This window comes from Nilaparvata lugens, chromosome 7 (genome assembly GCF_014356525.2).
Source record: "Nilaparvata lugens isolate BPH chromosome 7, ASM1435652v1, whole genome shotgun sequence".
NCBI classification, from domain to species: domain Eukaryota; kingdom Metazoa; phylum Arthropoda; class Insecta; order Hemiptera; family Delphacidae; genus Nilaparvata; species Nilaparvata lugens.
This window is the reverse complement of record NC_052510.1, coordinates 28,265,454-28,281,260: the sequence shown is the minus strand read 5'-3', so window position 1 is coordinate 28,281,260 and position 15,807 is coordinate 28,265,454. Positions and strand designations below refer to the sequence as shown.

General features: G+C 36.9%; 1 protein-coding gene across 6 annotated transcripts in view; it reads right to left on the bottom strand.

Annotated features, from left to right (window-relative positions):
• The window catches only part of LOC111054367 (retinol dehydrogenase 12), a 55,901-nt gene that overhangs the window by 22,114 nt on the left and 17,980 nt on the right, over positions 1–15,807 (bottom strand). For 2 of the 6 annotated variants that reach the window (XM_022341384.2, XM_039432450.1), the window contains exons 2-6: positions 13,122–13,248; positions 11,875–12,078; positions 10,975–11,136; positions 10,370–10,486; positions 9,007–9,214 (exon numbers count right to left, since the gene is read on the bottom strand). In XM_022341384.2, the coding sequence (XP_022197076.1) occupies positions 9,007–9,214; positions 10,370–10,486; positions 10,975–11,136; positions 11,875–12,078; positions 13,122–13,242 (812 nt within the window). In that variant the 5' untranslated portion in view covers positions 13,243–13,248. The remainder of the gene's footprint in view (positions 1–9,006; positions 9,215–10,369; positions 10,487–10,974; positions 11,137–11,874; positions 12,079–13,121; positions 13,249–15,807) is intronic. The other 4 variants (XM_022341386.2, XM_039432451.1, XM_039432453.1 and 1 more) reach the window with 2 other exon arrangements.

The following is a 15,807-nucleotide window of genomic DNA, read 5'->3' as shown; positions in this document are numbered from 1 at the left end:
CGAAAATGGGGAAGATCCGACATGATTGGCTGCTGAGGTTGAGCTCGCATGCGAGTACAACGGACACAATGATGCAATCTGCTCCTTATGAGGTTGCGCGCTGATATAATCCAATATTTGCGAGCCACTAGTGACTGAGTTGTGCGAGGTCCGACGTGAAGATTATCTCTGTGAGTCTGATCACAAATCAGAGTGCTTAAATGAGATAACTTTGGCAACAACAGTGGATGACGGCTGTCATACGGAAGGCTGGAGTTGCGGAGGCGTCCGCCCACCCTGAGAAGACCGGAAGAATCGACGAAAGGCGAAATAGAGGGCAGTTCTTGAGGTGGAGTTTCTCCCTTGCTGAGAAGCTTCAATGTTTCCGCAAAATAGAAGGCCTGTGTCAACCTCACGATACACAAGAGAGCCGAACGACACTCGGCAACAGACGGCGGAGGTGGAGCAGCGCGAGCATCGCGAGCGCGTAGTGCTGTATGGCTGCGAAGATTGTGTTCCCTTACTTTTTTCAGCTTACAATTTTCTATGAATCGCAACACATAGGCAAATACACGTGTTGCCTTGTGTATATTGGAGTATTTCTCGAAACATTCAAGAGCGTGTGGTTTATTTACTACAGTAGTAGTGAGAATTGACACTGGTGGCTTCAGTTCAGACTCATCGACAATTTTGTCGACCCTTGAGATTGGCAAATCCTTGAATTGGACATGGTAAGATGGAGGTCCGTTCCACCAGAGTGAGTTTTCAACAATATCTTGTGCAGCAAGCCCTCTTGAGGCTAAATCAGCTGGGTTCGATTCAGTAGGTACATGAAACCAGTTTTCTGGAGAGGTTAATTCGAGTATTTGTGTAACTCGATTGCTTATCTAAGTCTTGAGCTTGTAAGCTGGCGTTTTTAGCCAGTTCAACACCAACTTTGCGTCAGAGCACAGTCTTACATTGGAGATACTTTTTCCAAATAGAGGTATAATAACTTTATACAACTTTGACAGTAGTAGAGCTCCACATAATTCCAATCTAGGAATAGTATGTGTTTTCACAGGAGCGACTCGTGTTTTTGACATAATGAGATTCATCGATATGAATTGATCACTTGATGCAATATGAATATAGCAGACAGCACTGTAACCCTTTTCAGATGTCTCGGCAAATCCTATCAATGAGATATTGACATATGTAGTGTCAATATGACGAGGAATTTGAACATTTGAGAGAGTCAGCATTGTACTAGAAATACGATTCCACTGACTAGTCAAGTCTTCATCAAGCGGCTCATCCCAATTAAGGTTGGATAGCCAGAGTAATTTCAAAAAAATATTTGAATGAGAATATTACAGGAGACAATAGTTCAAGCGGGTCGAACAATTTAGCTGTATACGATAGTATGGATCGTTTTGTTGGCAGTTCAGCGAACGGTGTAACAGTGTAAGAGAAAGCATCTGATGCAGGATTCCACCGAAACACAAGAACTTTTATTTTTTGAGTCGTATCAGAAAATGCGAGAGGGTTTTCCAACATCTCGTGGGGAAATTCTTCAATTACTTCTTGCATATTAGATGACCATTTTCTCAATAGGAGTTCTCCTTTAGACATAAGTTCATTCAGCTGTGATATGAGTAATTTCGCTTCACATAGGCTAGAAGTATTGCATACAGCACCAGATGTAGGAGCGCTATCCTTCTGAGAACGCACATTAGTAGGCTCAGATGAGCTAGAATACCTCTTTTCGTTATGCAATAATGTATGATGCTTAGATGAGAAACAAGTTTTACATACATTTGTAGATTTGCAGAACTCTCTTCTGTGAGAAAACGAAAAACATGCTAGACATAGGTTATTTTCTCGAACAAACTTGTATCGTTCATCAACAGACATATTATAGAATTTTTTGCATACATAGATATCATGATCCATAGATTTACATACAATACACAGTGGTTTAGACTTGATATTCAGGTTAGTAATCTTAGACTGAGTCTGATCATTTGCGACTAATGAAAATCTCTTAGGTTTATTTTCATATGAATCAGAAACTTTAGTTTCAACCTTACTGTTCATTTGAATTGCAATGGAAGGTTGTACGAGTTCGTACGTGCGGCACTTAGCTGTAAGAAATTTCATTAAATCTTCATACGATGGGTTACTGTCAATAGCCTTATTCTCAAATTCAAGGCGAGTTCTTGTGTCTAAATGTTTCAAACACAAGGATAGCAAAATGAAGTCAGTTAAGTCAGGGAGCTTTTGTGCTTTCAAAGCAGAAACACAATTGCTGTGTACATCTAGAAATGTTCTCAAAGATGCATAATCAGATTTCGTGATTGCCTTAAATTCAAGCAATTGATCAACGTAATGAGCACACAATCTTCTTGGATTGGAGAATCTATCACATAGCAATTTGTAAGCTATAGGATAATTTTCATCAGAGAGCGATAAATTAGCTATCATCTGGGTTGTGGTACCTGAAATGCTGGCTTTCAAATGGCTCAGTTTCTTGGTAAGAATTCTAAATCCTCTCTTAAAACTGACAAAAATGTTTCTGAAATAGTTGATTTTCCAATCTTACATAGCCATGCTCCTCCAGTCAGTAATTCTCTCAATGGCAGTTCGTGCTCTACTCCCATAATTAATAAAAATTGCTCAAACAAAATAGTTGGTTCTGATACAGAAGGTAATGATTCAATGATAGACCCAACTATAGCTACTCATTCATCACTTAATTCTAATCCATATGAGTGTAATAAATGCTTTAGCTTGGTTGAGAGATTGTTAAGCGAAAACCAAGCATTAAGTGAAGCTAATTCTCAAATGAGGATTCAATGGAATGCTGCCATTGACCGATCAATCATGAACGAGAAACTAGTTATGGAACTCACTGATAAAGTTTCAACGGATGTTGGAACTCAAACTGGGTTACTTCGAGGGTATGATATATCTTGTGTTTCCACTGTGGCCCCCGGGATGAAGTTTGAGACTCTTGCAAACTGGATAATGTCTCCTAATGAGACTGTAGGTCTGAATCGAAATGAATGGATTGTGCTTCTGAGTGGCACAAATAGTATTCACTCCGGTTTTAATGATCTTGATAAGGAGAGATTTGTTGCTAAACTAGTTGAGGTGATTGGGACCTACAGACACAACAATCTGATAATATCAACCATACCCTACCGTTACGATCTCTTTGAGAGTTCCATTGAAAATAGATCTATAGCTGCTATAAACCGAATCATAAGGTGTTTGTCTAGACTGCACTCTGTAAAAATTTTAGATTTATGGTCTATTGAAAGACGTCTCCACACTAGTCACGGTCTTCATTTGAACAGGAGAGGTAAGTTCATGGTTGCAAAGAGAATTTTCAGAATTGTAACTGAGAATTCAGTCTCTGATAGAAATAATTATGTTGGACCAGATACTCTCACACCTCATTCTCTGGCAGTGAGCGGTGACCTAATTGACAGCTGCTATCGTGCTCATGATACAATGACACAATCCTTTGTGACAGTTGATGCCACCTTCTGTAGTGGCTCACGTGCTAGTGATGATGGTCCTTTCCAATGTGATGAGAGAATTGGCGAAAATGGTAGTGTGCATTGCTCTATTGAAGCAACACCTGATTCTATAGTGGTTGACCGTACTGATCAGGATGTGGTAGCTACTCATGAAATTCCAGTTTTGATCTCTTATAGACCAATCAATTTTTTAGATTAAACCAGCGATTGCAAACATTTGTAGATCGCACAAATCTGATTGACTGTCTTGCTGAGGCTGGAAGCAACCATGGTCACTCACCTAATTCTATGTCAGGCCCAGTCACTCTAAATGTCCTGCACTATAATGTTCGAAGTATTCGTAATAAAAACACAGAGTTGGCTCTGCAAATTCAAAACATGCAGGAAAACAAATCTCTAAGTAGAGTTGATCTCTTATGTCTCTCTGAAACGTGGTTGAATGGCAGTGAAAGTGTTAATATTGAAAATTTTAATCTTGTGTGCTATTTCAACAGAGAGTTACGAAAGGGCGGTGGTGTGGCCATATATTCAAGATGTGGATTTTTGACCTCTGAATTCAGCTTAGCAGAGGTTTGCGAGTCAGACTTTGAGGCAGCGGCTGTGACTGTGGAGGGTGATTTTCTAATAGTCTGTATTTATAGATCCCCTGACAGCTCAATGGATACATTTGTTGACAGGCTTGACAAGCTTCTTTCTTCAACTTTTAAGAGATTTAAGGGAATTATTGTGATTGGCGACTTTACTGTTGACTTTCTCAGCAACTCAAGCTCAAAGCAGGAGTTGATGTCAGTCTTCTGTGCCTATGGTCTTCAGGATGTGATTGGGGAGCCTACTCGGGTTACAGCTCACTCTTCCACTCTGTTGGATAATGGTTTCATCAGTGTCAAATATATTGATGCTGTATTGTCAAGAGTGATTAGCTTGTCTCTGTCCGATCACTTTGCTCAGAAGATAGTTGTTCCTTTACCTCTGCATCAGGTGAAATCTCTCAAGGCTGTAATGAAACGATCTTTCTCTGATCAAAACAAGTTGAAATTCTCTCACTACTTAGGTCAATGTGACTGGTCACCTATATATCTGAATGAGATTCACCACGAGGCTCAGACTGATTACTTTGTCCAGATGTTTGTTCAGGGTTTTGAAATGGCCTTTCCTTTGAGAAAGTTAGGAATTCCCAGTAATACTTCAAAGATCCCCTGGTCAAATCCTTACTTGAAGGATCTCTGTAACAGGAAGCGAGACCTGGAGCTGTTTATGAAGGCTTATCCTCAAAATACTCTGTTTCGTGAGTTGTTAAAAAAGATATCCTCTGACATCAGACTGCTGATCCATTCTCTCAAGACTGAATATTCCAAGAGACTGATAGCTTCTGCTGACAACAAATCTAAGGCTGTATGGAATCTAATCAGGAAGGAAACTCCCATCAGGGTGAGTACTGAGTATCTAATTGTGATTGATGGCCTCCCAGTAGGATCACTTTGTGAAGTTGCTGAAGTATTCAATGACTACTTTGCTGGGGTGGTTTCATCGAATAATAGGCTCAGTTTGGGGGTTTTTGACGGTCCTTCTTTTTGTGATTTACTTGTAAATTCTAACCCTGGTAATGCTGCTGTCTCTGAGATGCCAACTTGGTCTGAGCAAGAGGTTGTATCTATTGCTAAGAAGCTAAAAATGAAAATGTCCAGTGGGTCTGATGGAATTCCTTCAAAAATACTAAATGAGTTTTTCCATTGTGTCAGTGGTCCTGTCACTCAGCTTCTGAACAGATCATGTGCTTCTGGGTCATTCCCCGCCTGCTTCAAGGTATCTAAGCTAAAGCCAATTTTCAAAAAAGGCTCTCGGAAGGAAGTGGATAAATACCGACCTATAGCTAACTTGACCTCTTTGTCCAAGGTATGGGAGAGAGCAATATATGACCCCTTGCTGGCTCACTTCCTGAATAACAATCTTTTAAGTGAGTGTCAATATGGTTTTAGAGCTGGGATGTCAACCGTAGATGCATTGGAGAGTTTCATCAGTGATATCTATTCATCATTGGATCAGGGTGTTAAGGTCATGGGGTTTTTCGTTGATATGAAGAAGGCATTTGACAGCCTGAACCACAGCATTCTCCTAAGGAAGCTTCATTACTATGGAATTAGAGGTAATTTCTTGTCGATGATTGAGTCTTATCTTAGTAACAGAAACCAGATGGTTGAAATAGAGGGCAATAATGGTGTTGTCATTAATGGTAAATTCAGGTCTGAACTTCGTCCTGTTGGGAGAGGGGTCCCACAGGGATCAATTTTGGGCCCCCTTCTGTTTCTGATTTAAATTAATGACCTCCCTGCAAATGTACATCATGCCAAATCAGTTCTCTTTGCTGATGATTCAAATTTCCTAATAACAGCTAGGAATAGTGATGAACTTCAGCTGACTGCAGACTCTGTGCTTGGTGAGGTGGCTCAGTGGTGCAAGGCAAACTTGTTGGAGGTAAACATTAAGAAAACCTCATTTATTGAATTCCAGATACAGCGATCACAGCTGGGCTCTTTTCAGTTTGATATTGATGGTGAGGAGGTTCAGCCCTCTACCTCGGCAGGGTTCCTGGGAGTGACTGTCGACCGGAATTTGGCATGGTAAGTTCATGTGGAATCACTGATAAAAAAACTCAATTCAGCAGCCTCAAGAGATGCACTGATGGTTTTCAAAGCCCAGAAGAGAACTGTTAGGATCATATTTGGGAAGCCCCATAGATTTACTTGTCGGTCCATTTTCAAGTCATCAAGAATCATGACAGTTCCTGCTCTTTATATTTACAACCTGGCTATTTTTGCTTATAAGTCACATGACAGTTGGACAACAGGATCTGATATTCATGATCATTTCACCAGATCAAGAAATGTTGTGAGAATTAATCAGCACCGAACAGCATTTTATGAACAAAGTATGGAGCATAAAAGTATAAAGGTTTTTAATTCGTTGCCAACCCGGTTAAAGGAGGCTCAATCACTTGGCCTGTTCAAGGGAATGACTAAGGACTGGTTGATTGAGGAGTGTCCATATAGTTGGCAGGCACTCATAAATTAAATCCTAGGCCTTCCTTTCAACATTTTCAAGATTAATTACTATGTGAAAGAGGCTGATAGACTGACTATATTTTAGTACCGTACTCTACTATTCTATTTTTTATCTATAAATGTTTGTTTTTTGTGTTACTGGTATCTATAATAGTGTGCATCATAGTCATAGTTACTTTTGTCATCTTAATATAATGCATTGTTTAGAAATAAGAACTAGTATTGCTAGATTAAGTTATGTTTTTATTGACTGATTTTTGTATGACAATTGTCCATGCTTTCTTGTAATGGCCTATGACATGTATAAACAAATAAATAAATAAATAAACAAATAATGAAACTTTTCAATATTGGATAATGAATCATTGTTGTGTATTAAAGCATCAAACATATTTATAAATTCCATCCAACTTTCTATTTCACCATTAAATTTAATTAATTTGACTTGAGGGAGATGAATATTATTAGAACTGTTTCTACTCACAGTGTCAGTGGTTGATGGCTGTCTACATTTTGCCGTGAATTTAGAGTACAAACTGTTGTAATGCTCTATCATGATATCATACTCCTGATCCAAGGAATCTGAATTTAGAGCAATTTCTGTAATTTTGTCTTGTAAAGACTCAAAGGTTCTAAAATCATTTCTGACATCTTGGATAATAAAATCCGAGGGGACACCTGGTAGATTTGAGATTGCATGAAATATTTTATCAATAAGTCTTTTCCCTTTTACCAGCAGTATTTTCAAAGCAGAGGAGCCTTGACTTTCATGATTGGCTTGTTGAGTGGTTTCATTCAATCTTGACTCTGATAGAGAGTTCTCAGCCTCACCGTGATTTGACATTGTAATATTATAAGAGATATTTGAGGTTATGGCATTTGTTTACATTTACAGAGCCCAGAAGTTGTTCCCACTTCCCAGTGGTGTAGAGAGCACAGAGCTGTTTTTAAGGTGAGCAGTCTGTGATACTCTTATTGTGAAGGTTAGATACTGTATCAAGATACTGAATGTGTAAACAGGTCATAAACACGAAGATACTGTATCAGACAGGTTCCTGTTGCGTTGCTGGTGGGTGAGTGCTGATCTGCGCCTAGCATAGACTGGGTGTGTAGAAATCCAACTGATCTTCACATGACTGCGTAGGCATGGTTGAGATTGTGTGGTGGATCTGCGCAATAACTGAAGTTTGAATTCAAGGTGAATAATTCTTGAAGAACCGTTGCGGTTGCAATAAAACATGCAGTTTATAAATTGTAGATTGTAGGATTGTCACAAGCACAATGCCACAAATGACAAAAATGGCAGATGGCATCACTCAATACAAACACGAAATTGAGGAAATCGAAATAAATTGAAAGTGAGAACTTTGAGAGATAAGAAGTTTTTGGCTTTTTGAGAGTTCAAACACTGAGCACACACGTTCACACAGCTCTAGCGAACGAATTTTAAAACAAAATGCGAACTATAGGGAACCAGTCCATACACTAGAGAATAGTTTTTTCCTTTTTTCCATAGGCACTAGTACCGAAAATCCGGCCCGGAGGACCAAGTTTGGTAATTCTATGAGAGCTAGGAGGACCGCAAAATTTAGAACTGGTTAACATGTATGAATATATGAGCTGTGTGAAGGTAACAAAAACGAGAGCTTTTCAGCTATACTCACGAGAGATGGTTGTTTATGGGTCAGCCAAGTGCTGAAGACTGAGGTTGTGGAGGGAGAAGCCTTCTTCTCAAACAGCAATGAGGGTGAAGCGGGGGAAGGGGAACTGCATGAACAATTCTGTTTTTCTTATCTCTCGAGTATTCTTAACAATAATGTTATGACGTTAGAAGATTTTTTTATTCACATTTTCTGTGTTAGTATGTTTTACATCAGTGGAAAAAACCGAAGATAAACCAGATGTAAAGCTACTAGTTGTAAAAAACTGCTTGTTATTACGTTCAGAGAAGGAAAGAAAAACATTCTTAATATGACTTTGTGGATAATTAAATAGTTCAGATTTCAAAGAAGGACACTAATTAATTCATTCTTGATAAAATTAAAACAATAACCAGTTAATAGCTTAATCCTGAACTTAAACCTGCCTCCTAGTAGGCCTAAGTTTGTGGCTATAATCATCATCTTTACTCTTGAGATTATCTCATTTAAGCTTGTTCTCGATCTCAGCAAACCACCAACATTATCTTTTAGACCCGAGTTGATCTATGCTTGAACTCAGCAATCCACAGAGGTTAAATTCAATCTCAGCAATCCGATTTTTAGACCGCCGGTTTTTCTCTGTGATAATTGCCGGTCGGATACCTTTTAAGACTGAGCATTGAAATCCTGATCTCAGTAAACCGAATTTTTATCCGCAGATGAAAACCCGGGTTTCAGCCGAGTGCAAGAGTCCCAATCTCAGCAATCGACCCTTATAGATATTGAATAGATATTACTCACTCGTAGTATAAGCCTGTTTGGTTGGCAGTGCTCTCATCAACGGCACAATAGAGTGTGGTCTGTGCTCCCTGCTCTGATGACTTCTTGAACATGTTGCCGAAAGTTCTGTAGAACCAGCGGCTGCCCGGGAAGAAGGCCGAGTCCAGGTGACGGTCCAGGTCGGTGTCGACTACACCCGGATGCAGACTGTACACTGTCACGCCTGTTCCTGAATTATACAAACATTCATACATCCATCAACGCGAAAAGTGAAATAAAACATAAACGAGAGTAAATCAGTATACTTAATTGAATAGGCACATGTTTAAAGTGAGTGCACAATAAAACAAGCCTTAATTTAATGAGTTGTAGGAAGTGATCAATACGTCAACTGGTTGCATTCACTTCTGTTTGCTTAAAATTCTACTGCTTAGTGAAAATAATGATTTTTTATTTAGCTCCACAGACCAGGGTGGAATTTCTCTTCCTCCACAAGATTCCTTCAAGCCTCTCTGTCTTCACTCAATCTTCCCCATCCTTGATATTTGACCTTTGATATTTGTAATTGATTAATACTGATGCAGAACTGTTAAATAATTATTTATATCTTAAGTTTGATTTAATTTTATATTTTTAATTTTTGTAAATGTTACCAATGTTACCATAGGCAACAGCCTTGTAACAATTATCAATAAATATATCTTATCTTATATTATCCTTTCTTATTATTAGATCATTTCTGATCTCATCCTCCCATCGTATTCTCGGTATGTCCCTTTAATTCCTTGTTCAAAAAATTTTCACAATACGGTGTATACAATTTGTTGTTTTCCCAATTTAATGACTACATCTATCATCCATTTTCATTTTGTCCATCGAATCTATCAAAATAGTAATCTTCTAGGTACCGTACTGTATAATAAATCGAAATCATAATAAACAGCATAGTGTGAAATAGTTGCAAATTATGAAGCTCCTAAGTGCGTCGCTATGAGAGAGAACAAAAATAAAATACATTGATTGTGATGTACAATTTCATAGATCGTAGAATTTATTTATTGATCAACGACAAATCATTCAATATTGAAACATGAATAAAATCCAATAATTTGATAAATTTATTTCTAAATGGTCATTTCGTAAACGTGCAATGATACTATACTAGTTTACATCCATTCCAATCGTAAATAAAAGTTTACAAAATAAGAGGGATATTAAAAGTGTTGGAAAATTATTTCTTATAATGTAAGTACTGTATATAATTGTTTTTGCTTCAAAGTGGATCTTGAAAAAATATTCATAGTTTCCTTGTTGGCTTAATCTTAATCAAGGCTATTTCTACAGAATATAGAAGAGTGTTATTTTCTGTCTACTACGGTATTACCTTCCAATCTCTTAGCAAGCTCTTTCGTAAACAAAATATTACAGAGCTTAGATCGTCCATAAGCGATAACGGGCTGGTATGATTTCTCCAAATTTATGTCTTTCGAATGTAGTGAGCCTGTAAGATATAATTATTGTATAAATTTATTCATTCAGATTACTATTCATCATCCATACTGGAAAAAGGTTGGACAGATGACTTTAATGCTTTCGTCTCAATTCACGAAAAAATACAAGCTATAAACAGCAATATTGCACACGAATTTTCGAGTTCTAAATCGATTGAAACAAAACTTCAAAGTCTCTCTTTCGAAGTGATAAATTTTTCAAGCTTGATCGATTTGAAAAATCAATGGCTCACGCATTTCTAATAGACTCACGGTGCCGTACCACAACAATCTATATTTTTCCACATTCAAATTCTAAAACGGTCATTTACATTTCCTTAGTTTTCCTTGTATTAGAATAAATTAGGCTATTGGTTTTCTGGTTGCCATTGAGAATCAATAATAAAAAAGTATTTCTAATTATTAATAAAAGTACCTACCTATTATTAATATTATGAAAAGTATAAAGGAGAACACCTATTGTGTATAAATATCTCACCAAATTTATGAGCTATCGAAGAAACGTTTACAATTCGTGCTGGTGCTGAGTTCAGTATCCTTGGTAACAATATAAGAGTCAATAAAAAGTGTCCAAGATGATTGGTAGCGAATTGCATTTCATACCCATCTTCAGTTAACTGGCGTGGGCACATCATTACACCTAAAAGCAAAGCAATCAATAAATATAATTTAGAACAATTTCTGTTTCTACCCCTATTATGAATTGTGATTGGTGACTCTTCACTTCATGATAATGTAGTAAGAGTTATTCTGAAAGAAACAGTGCATGGGCATTGATTGCTCACTTAGACTGTGAAGGAGTGAATACCCCTTTAATGTCGAACTTTAACCTATTAATTTAAGTTAGAATTGAACTGTTCATTAACCAAAGTGTTAGATTGCAGTCAAATTACAATTGAAAAAAAAGATAATGAATTTTCCATTTTCACTTCACTTCTGCGTAGAACGGGTACCAAGGTAAATTTATTTTATTTCTTGTGATACAATATGTAGTATTGAGTATATGTTGAACAGTATGAATTTTTTGTTGTCCCCCTAACTCCAATACTTCATATCATATAAATTTAGGTATCAAAGTACTGTATCATCATTCATATTAGTCTTTGGAAACAAATTATTTCCAAGAAAAACAAATTTCACAAATTGAAAAATCACGAATATTCAAACAATAAATCTCCTTACTCTATTTTGAAAATTTTGTTGAATGTAGTTTTGTTGCTCATAGTCCTTTAGAAGTTTCAAATCAGCTTATAATACCTTCTGGAAAATGTTGGAAAATCTTGAATATGAGAATAGTTGATAATAATTATTGTTGAATGCTAGGATAGGATTGTCATAGCGTAAGTAAAACTGAATAATAGCAAACAAATTTTCTCACCAGCATTGTTGATCAATAAATGTATATTGGTCTCCTCTTTGAGTAGTTGTTCCGCACACTTTCTGACAGATGACAATGACGAGAGATCAAGGTGCTTTATTGATAATTCTCCCACATTTTCTACTCCTTCCAGAGTTTTTCTTATATCATTTGCTGCTTCTTCCGCTTTTTCCAAATTGCGACATGCCATTATCACCCGAGCTCCTATAATTCAAAATTATAGTATGATCTAAATAGATATATGGTTTTACTCATCTGTCACCATCAATTTGTCAAACATTATAAGTACCACATTTAAAATTAGCAACATTGAATTGTCAAAGAATGGTATAGTTATATAAGGGACACACATTATGTAAATGATTTACGTAAACCAACTAAATTTATATGATTCAACTAATTGAAAGTAGTCCACATTACATGCATTAATACATTGAATGCATTTTACGTGTATACTAACTCACTAGAACTTTCTAAACATAACTCACTAAAGCTAAAAATGAATGACCTATGAATAAAAGATATACGTATTGGATTCAATCATCACGTGATGGATTGTATTATGGTAGATCTTATAATTAAGACTTGTGATGTATTTCAAATATTCTTGTCCATATATAATTATGTAATTATTAGTTCTCGTGTACAGCTTTCATCTGAGAAAGGACTAGATCACAAAAAACTTCTTCAACCGTACAAAAATACAGTATACGGTACATAATTGGAAATATCAATCTTATCTGTTCCGTGTAATAATATCATCGATATTTATATTATCTATTGAAAAATTAATAACTAGGTACCGGTACCTAAGTTTTTCTCTCACATCGAGATTTACAGTACGTTTTTATCGTACTGGCATTGACACAAACTTATTTCTGGATTCTCAAACTAAAACCTTGAATTGTGAATAAATAAAATGTTCAGACCAGGTAAAAATAATTACTGTAGTCCTCTTCTATCATCCAACTTTTTTATTCATTCATTTATTGTAAAAAATATAATATAATTATGAACATGGAGGAGAAACTAGGCTAAGCCATTTCTCAAATACTAATTATTATTTTGAAAAAATGTTCAAAGAATTATCATCAATAAGTAAAATGGATATTTAGTTGACTATATACAACTTATTTTCTCTATAGTTTTCATATTCTCTTTATAATGGAAAGAATTCCATTACAGTGAAACATTGGTTTGTAAGGCTACTTCGTCTCAGTTCATGTTTGGATTAAAGTTGCTCTTACCTCTTCTACTGAGGTCCAAGACTGTATGTTTGCCAATACCTGTATTACATCCTGTAACGACAGCTGTTTTTCCATCTAAGCGGGCTTTACTAGTGCATTTTCCATTGTAGAACCACCCCATTCTCACCTGAAATTAAACATTATTTTCTATCATGCATTGTTGAGAGAATTTTTTTTTTATTTAATCAGTAAAATATTTGGTGATCATCGAGAAGCTAAATGTAATAAATGCTGAATAGCATCGACAGCTACCTATCTAATGATTATGAGGATAAATGTAAATGTGATAAGATCTACCCAATAGGGGTATTCACAATGTTGGAGTTAGCTGGCTAAGTCGAGCTATTCGCTATCTCCAGCTATTTGCTAAGTCTGTGTTAACTCAATGTGCTATAGTGGTACGTTAGAAAAAAATCTGGTGTGGCGCACTCACACAACTTTCCTTGCTCATTGAACTGTAAGCCCCATTCTTAAAGGTGAATAATTCAGGAGAATAACATAGAGACGATTGACAGCAACATATTTGAAACTACGATCAGACTACTGTATATATGTGTACCGTATATATAATTGTTTTCAGAGTACTTTTTCCTTTGTGTAAATTGTGAAATTCGATATTTTTTAAAAGTCGTCAAAACAGCTGTTCTACAGATGAAATATCTCGACTATGTGTTCTTTTCATGAACTGCTCTACCTACCTACCTCATGCACGGAGAAGGAGGTTACAAAGTCCATTTCTCAAGATTGGGGTGGACCCCCCATTAGCTACCCAGAAAGAAGACTCATGCCAGTTAATATAGCTGATGAATAACTATACAGGGTATGAATTTGAAAAAAATCGGTCTAGTCATTTTTGAGAAAATCGTGAAAAACATGTTTTTTTAGTAATTATCCGCCATTTTTCTCAAGAATATTACGGAGCTCCTGCAATTTTACCAGAAATGAGACTCATGTTAGTTGATAGGGCTTATGAATAGCTATCCATGGTATAAATTTGAAAAAAAATCGTTAGAGCTGTTTTCGAGAAAACCGTGAAAAACATGGTTTTTTAGTGATTATCCGCCATTTTTCTCAAGAATATTACGGAGCTCCTGCAATTTTACCAGAAATGAGACTCATGTCAGTTGATAGGGCTTATGAATAGCTATCCATGGTATAAATTTGAAGAAAATTGTTAGAGCCGTTTCCGAGAAAACCGTGAAAAACATGGTTTTTAGTAATTATTCGCTATTTTTTCTGCCATCTTGAATTGAATTCTATTGAATTTCCTATTGTCGGATCCTCATAGTAAAAGGACCTTCTCTTCCTCCCATGAATTTCATCTTTGATCTGTCCTTGAGGTCTTCAGTGTTCCCCACCAGATGGAAAATTGGTAAGGTTATTCCCATATTTAAGTCTGGAAGAAGGAATGACATATCCAACTTCCGCCCAATAACTCAATTGTCACCTTTTGCTAAGGTATTTGAGAGAGTGCTTTATGATTGTGTGATTTGTCATATTAGTCCCTTTTTATCTAATAGTCAGCATGGTTTCCTGAGGGGTCGCTCAACCACAACTAACTTGCTTGAGTTCACAGCTGATGTTTCAGAGGCGCTTGATGTTGGGGGTAGAGTGGATGTAGTATACACTGACTTTTCCAAGGCTTTTGATAGAATCAGTCATAAGCGGCTTGTTTGCAAATTATCTAGTTTTGGTTTGGTGCCTCAGCTTGTTAGTTTCTTTTCTGACTACCTGAGTGATCGTCTTAATTATGTTTCTGTCTTGAATTTGAAATCTAGCACTTATGTCAGTTCCTCTGGTGTGCCTCAGGGTAGTAATTTGGGCCCTTTGTTGTTCTTAATGTTTATTAATGACCTACCTGGCTGCTTGTTGCAATCCAATTGTTTGATGTTTGCTGATGACTTGAAGATCTACAGGAGGATTGATTGCCATAATGACTCTGTTCTGCTGCAAAGTGACCTGGATTTTGTCTCGGGGTGGTGCACGGATAGCGGCCGCGATCTCAATGTTGGCAAATGTAAATTTATGGTCTTCACTTGTAAGCTGAATTATCCTATTTCCAATTATAGAATTAACGGCTTTCAACTCTCTAGAGTCGATAGTTTCAAGGATCTGGGTGTATTGTTTGATTCTTCTCTGAGTTTTGCTCCCCATGTCCATTCTTTGGTTGGTAGGGCTAATAGGATGCTGGGTTTCATTATGAGATCTACGGCTGGGTTTAGAAATGTTAAAGGCTTGATGGCTCTGTTTCCTAGCCTTGTTCAGAGCTTGCTTGAATATTGCGCGGTGGTTTGGGATCCCCATCAGGTGGGTCTGATACATGAGATTGAAATTTTTCAGAATAAATTTTTGAGATTGTTATTTTGTAGAAAACAGAATCGTCCTTGTCCTTTGGGGTTTCCAACTGGTGTGAACGGTTCCGTGAGCAGTCCTAATCTGTTGGCAAGGCTGAATTTTAAGGTTCCTGTCTTCAATAATCGTAATCGGCAAGAGTTCTCAATCTGTAGATGTAACACGGTTGGTCATTATTACTCACCAATGAATCGTATTCCTCGTATATTCCTCTGCTGTGATGGTCAGGTGGATCTCTTATCCTTGTCTAAATGGAGCTTCAAGAGAAAAATGTCTCCATTCTTCAATTGAAGAGTAATATAGACCTGTTGTTCTTAATTTACTCTGGTTCACA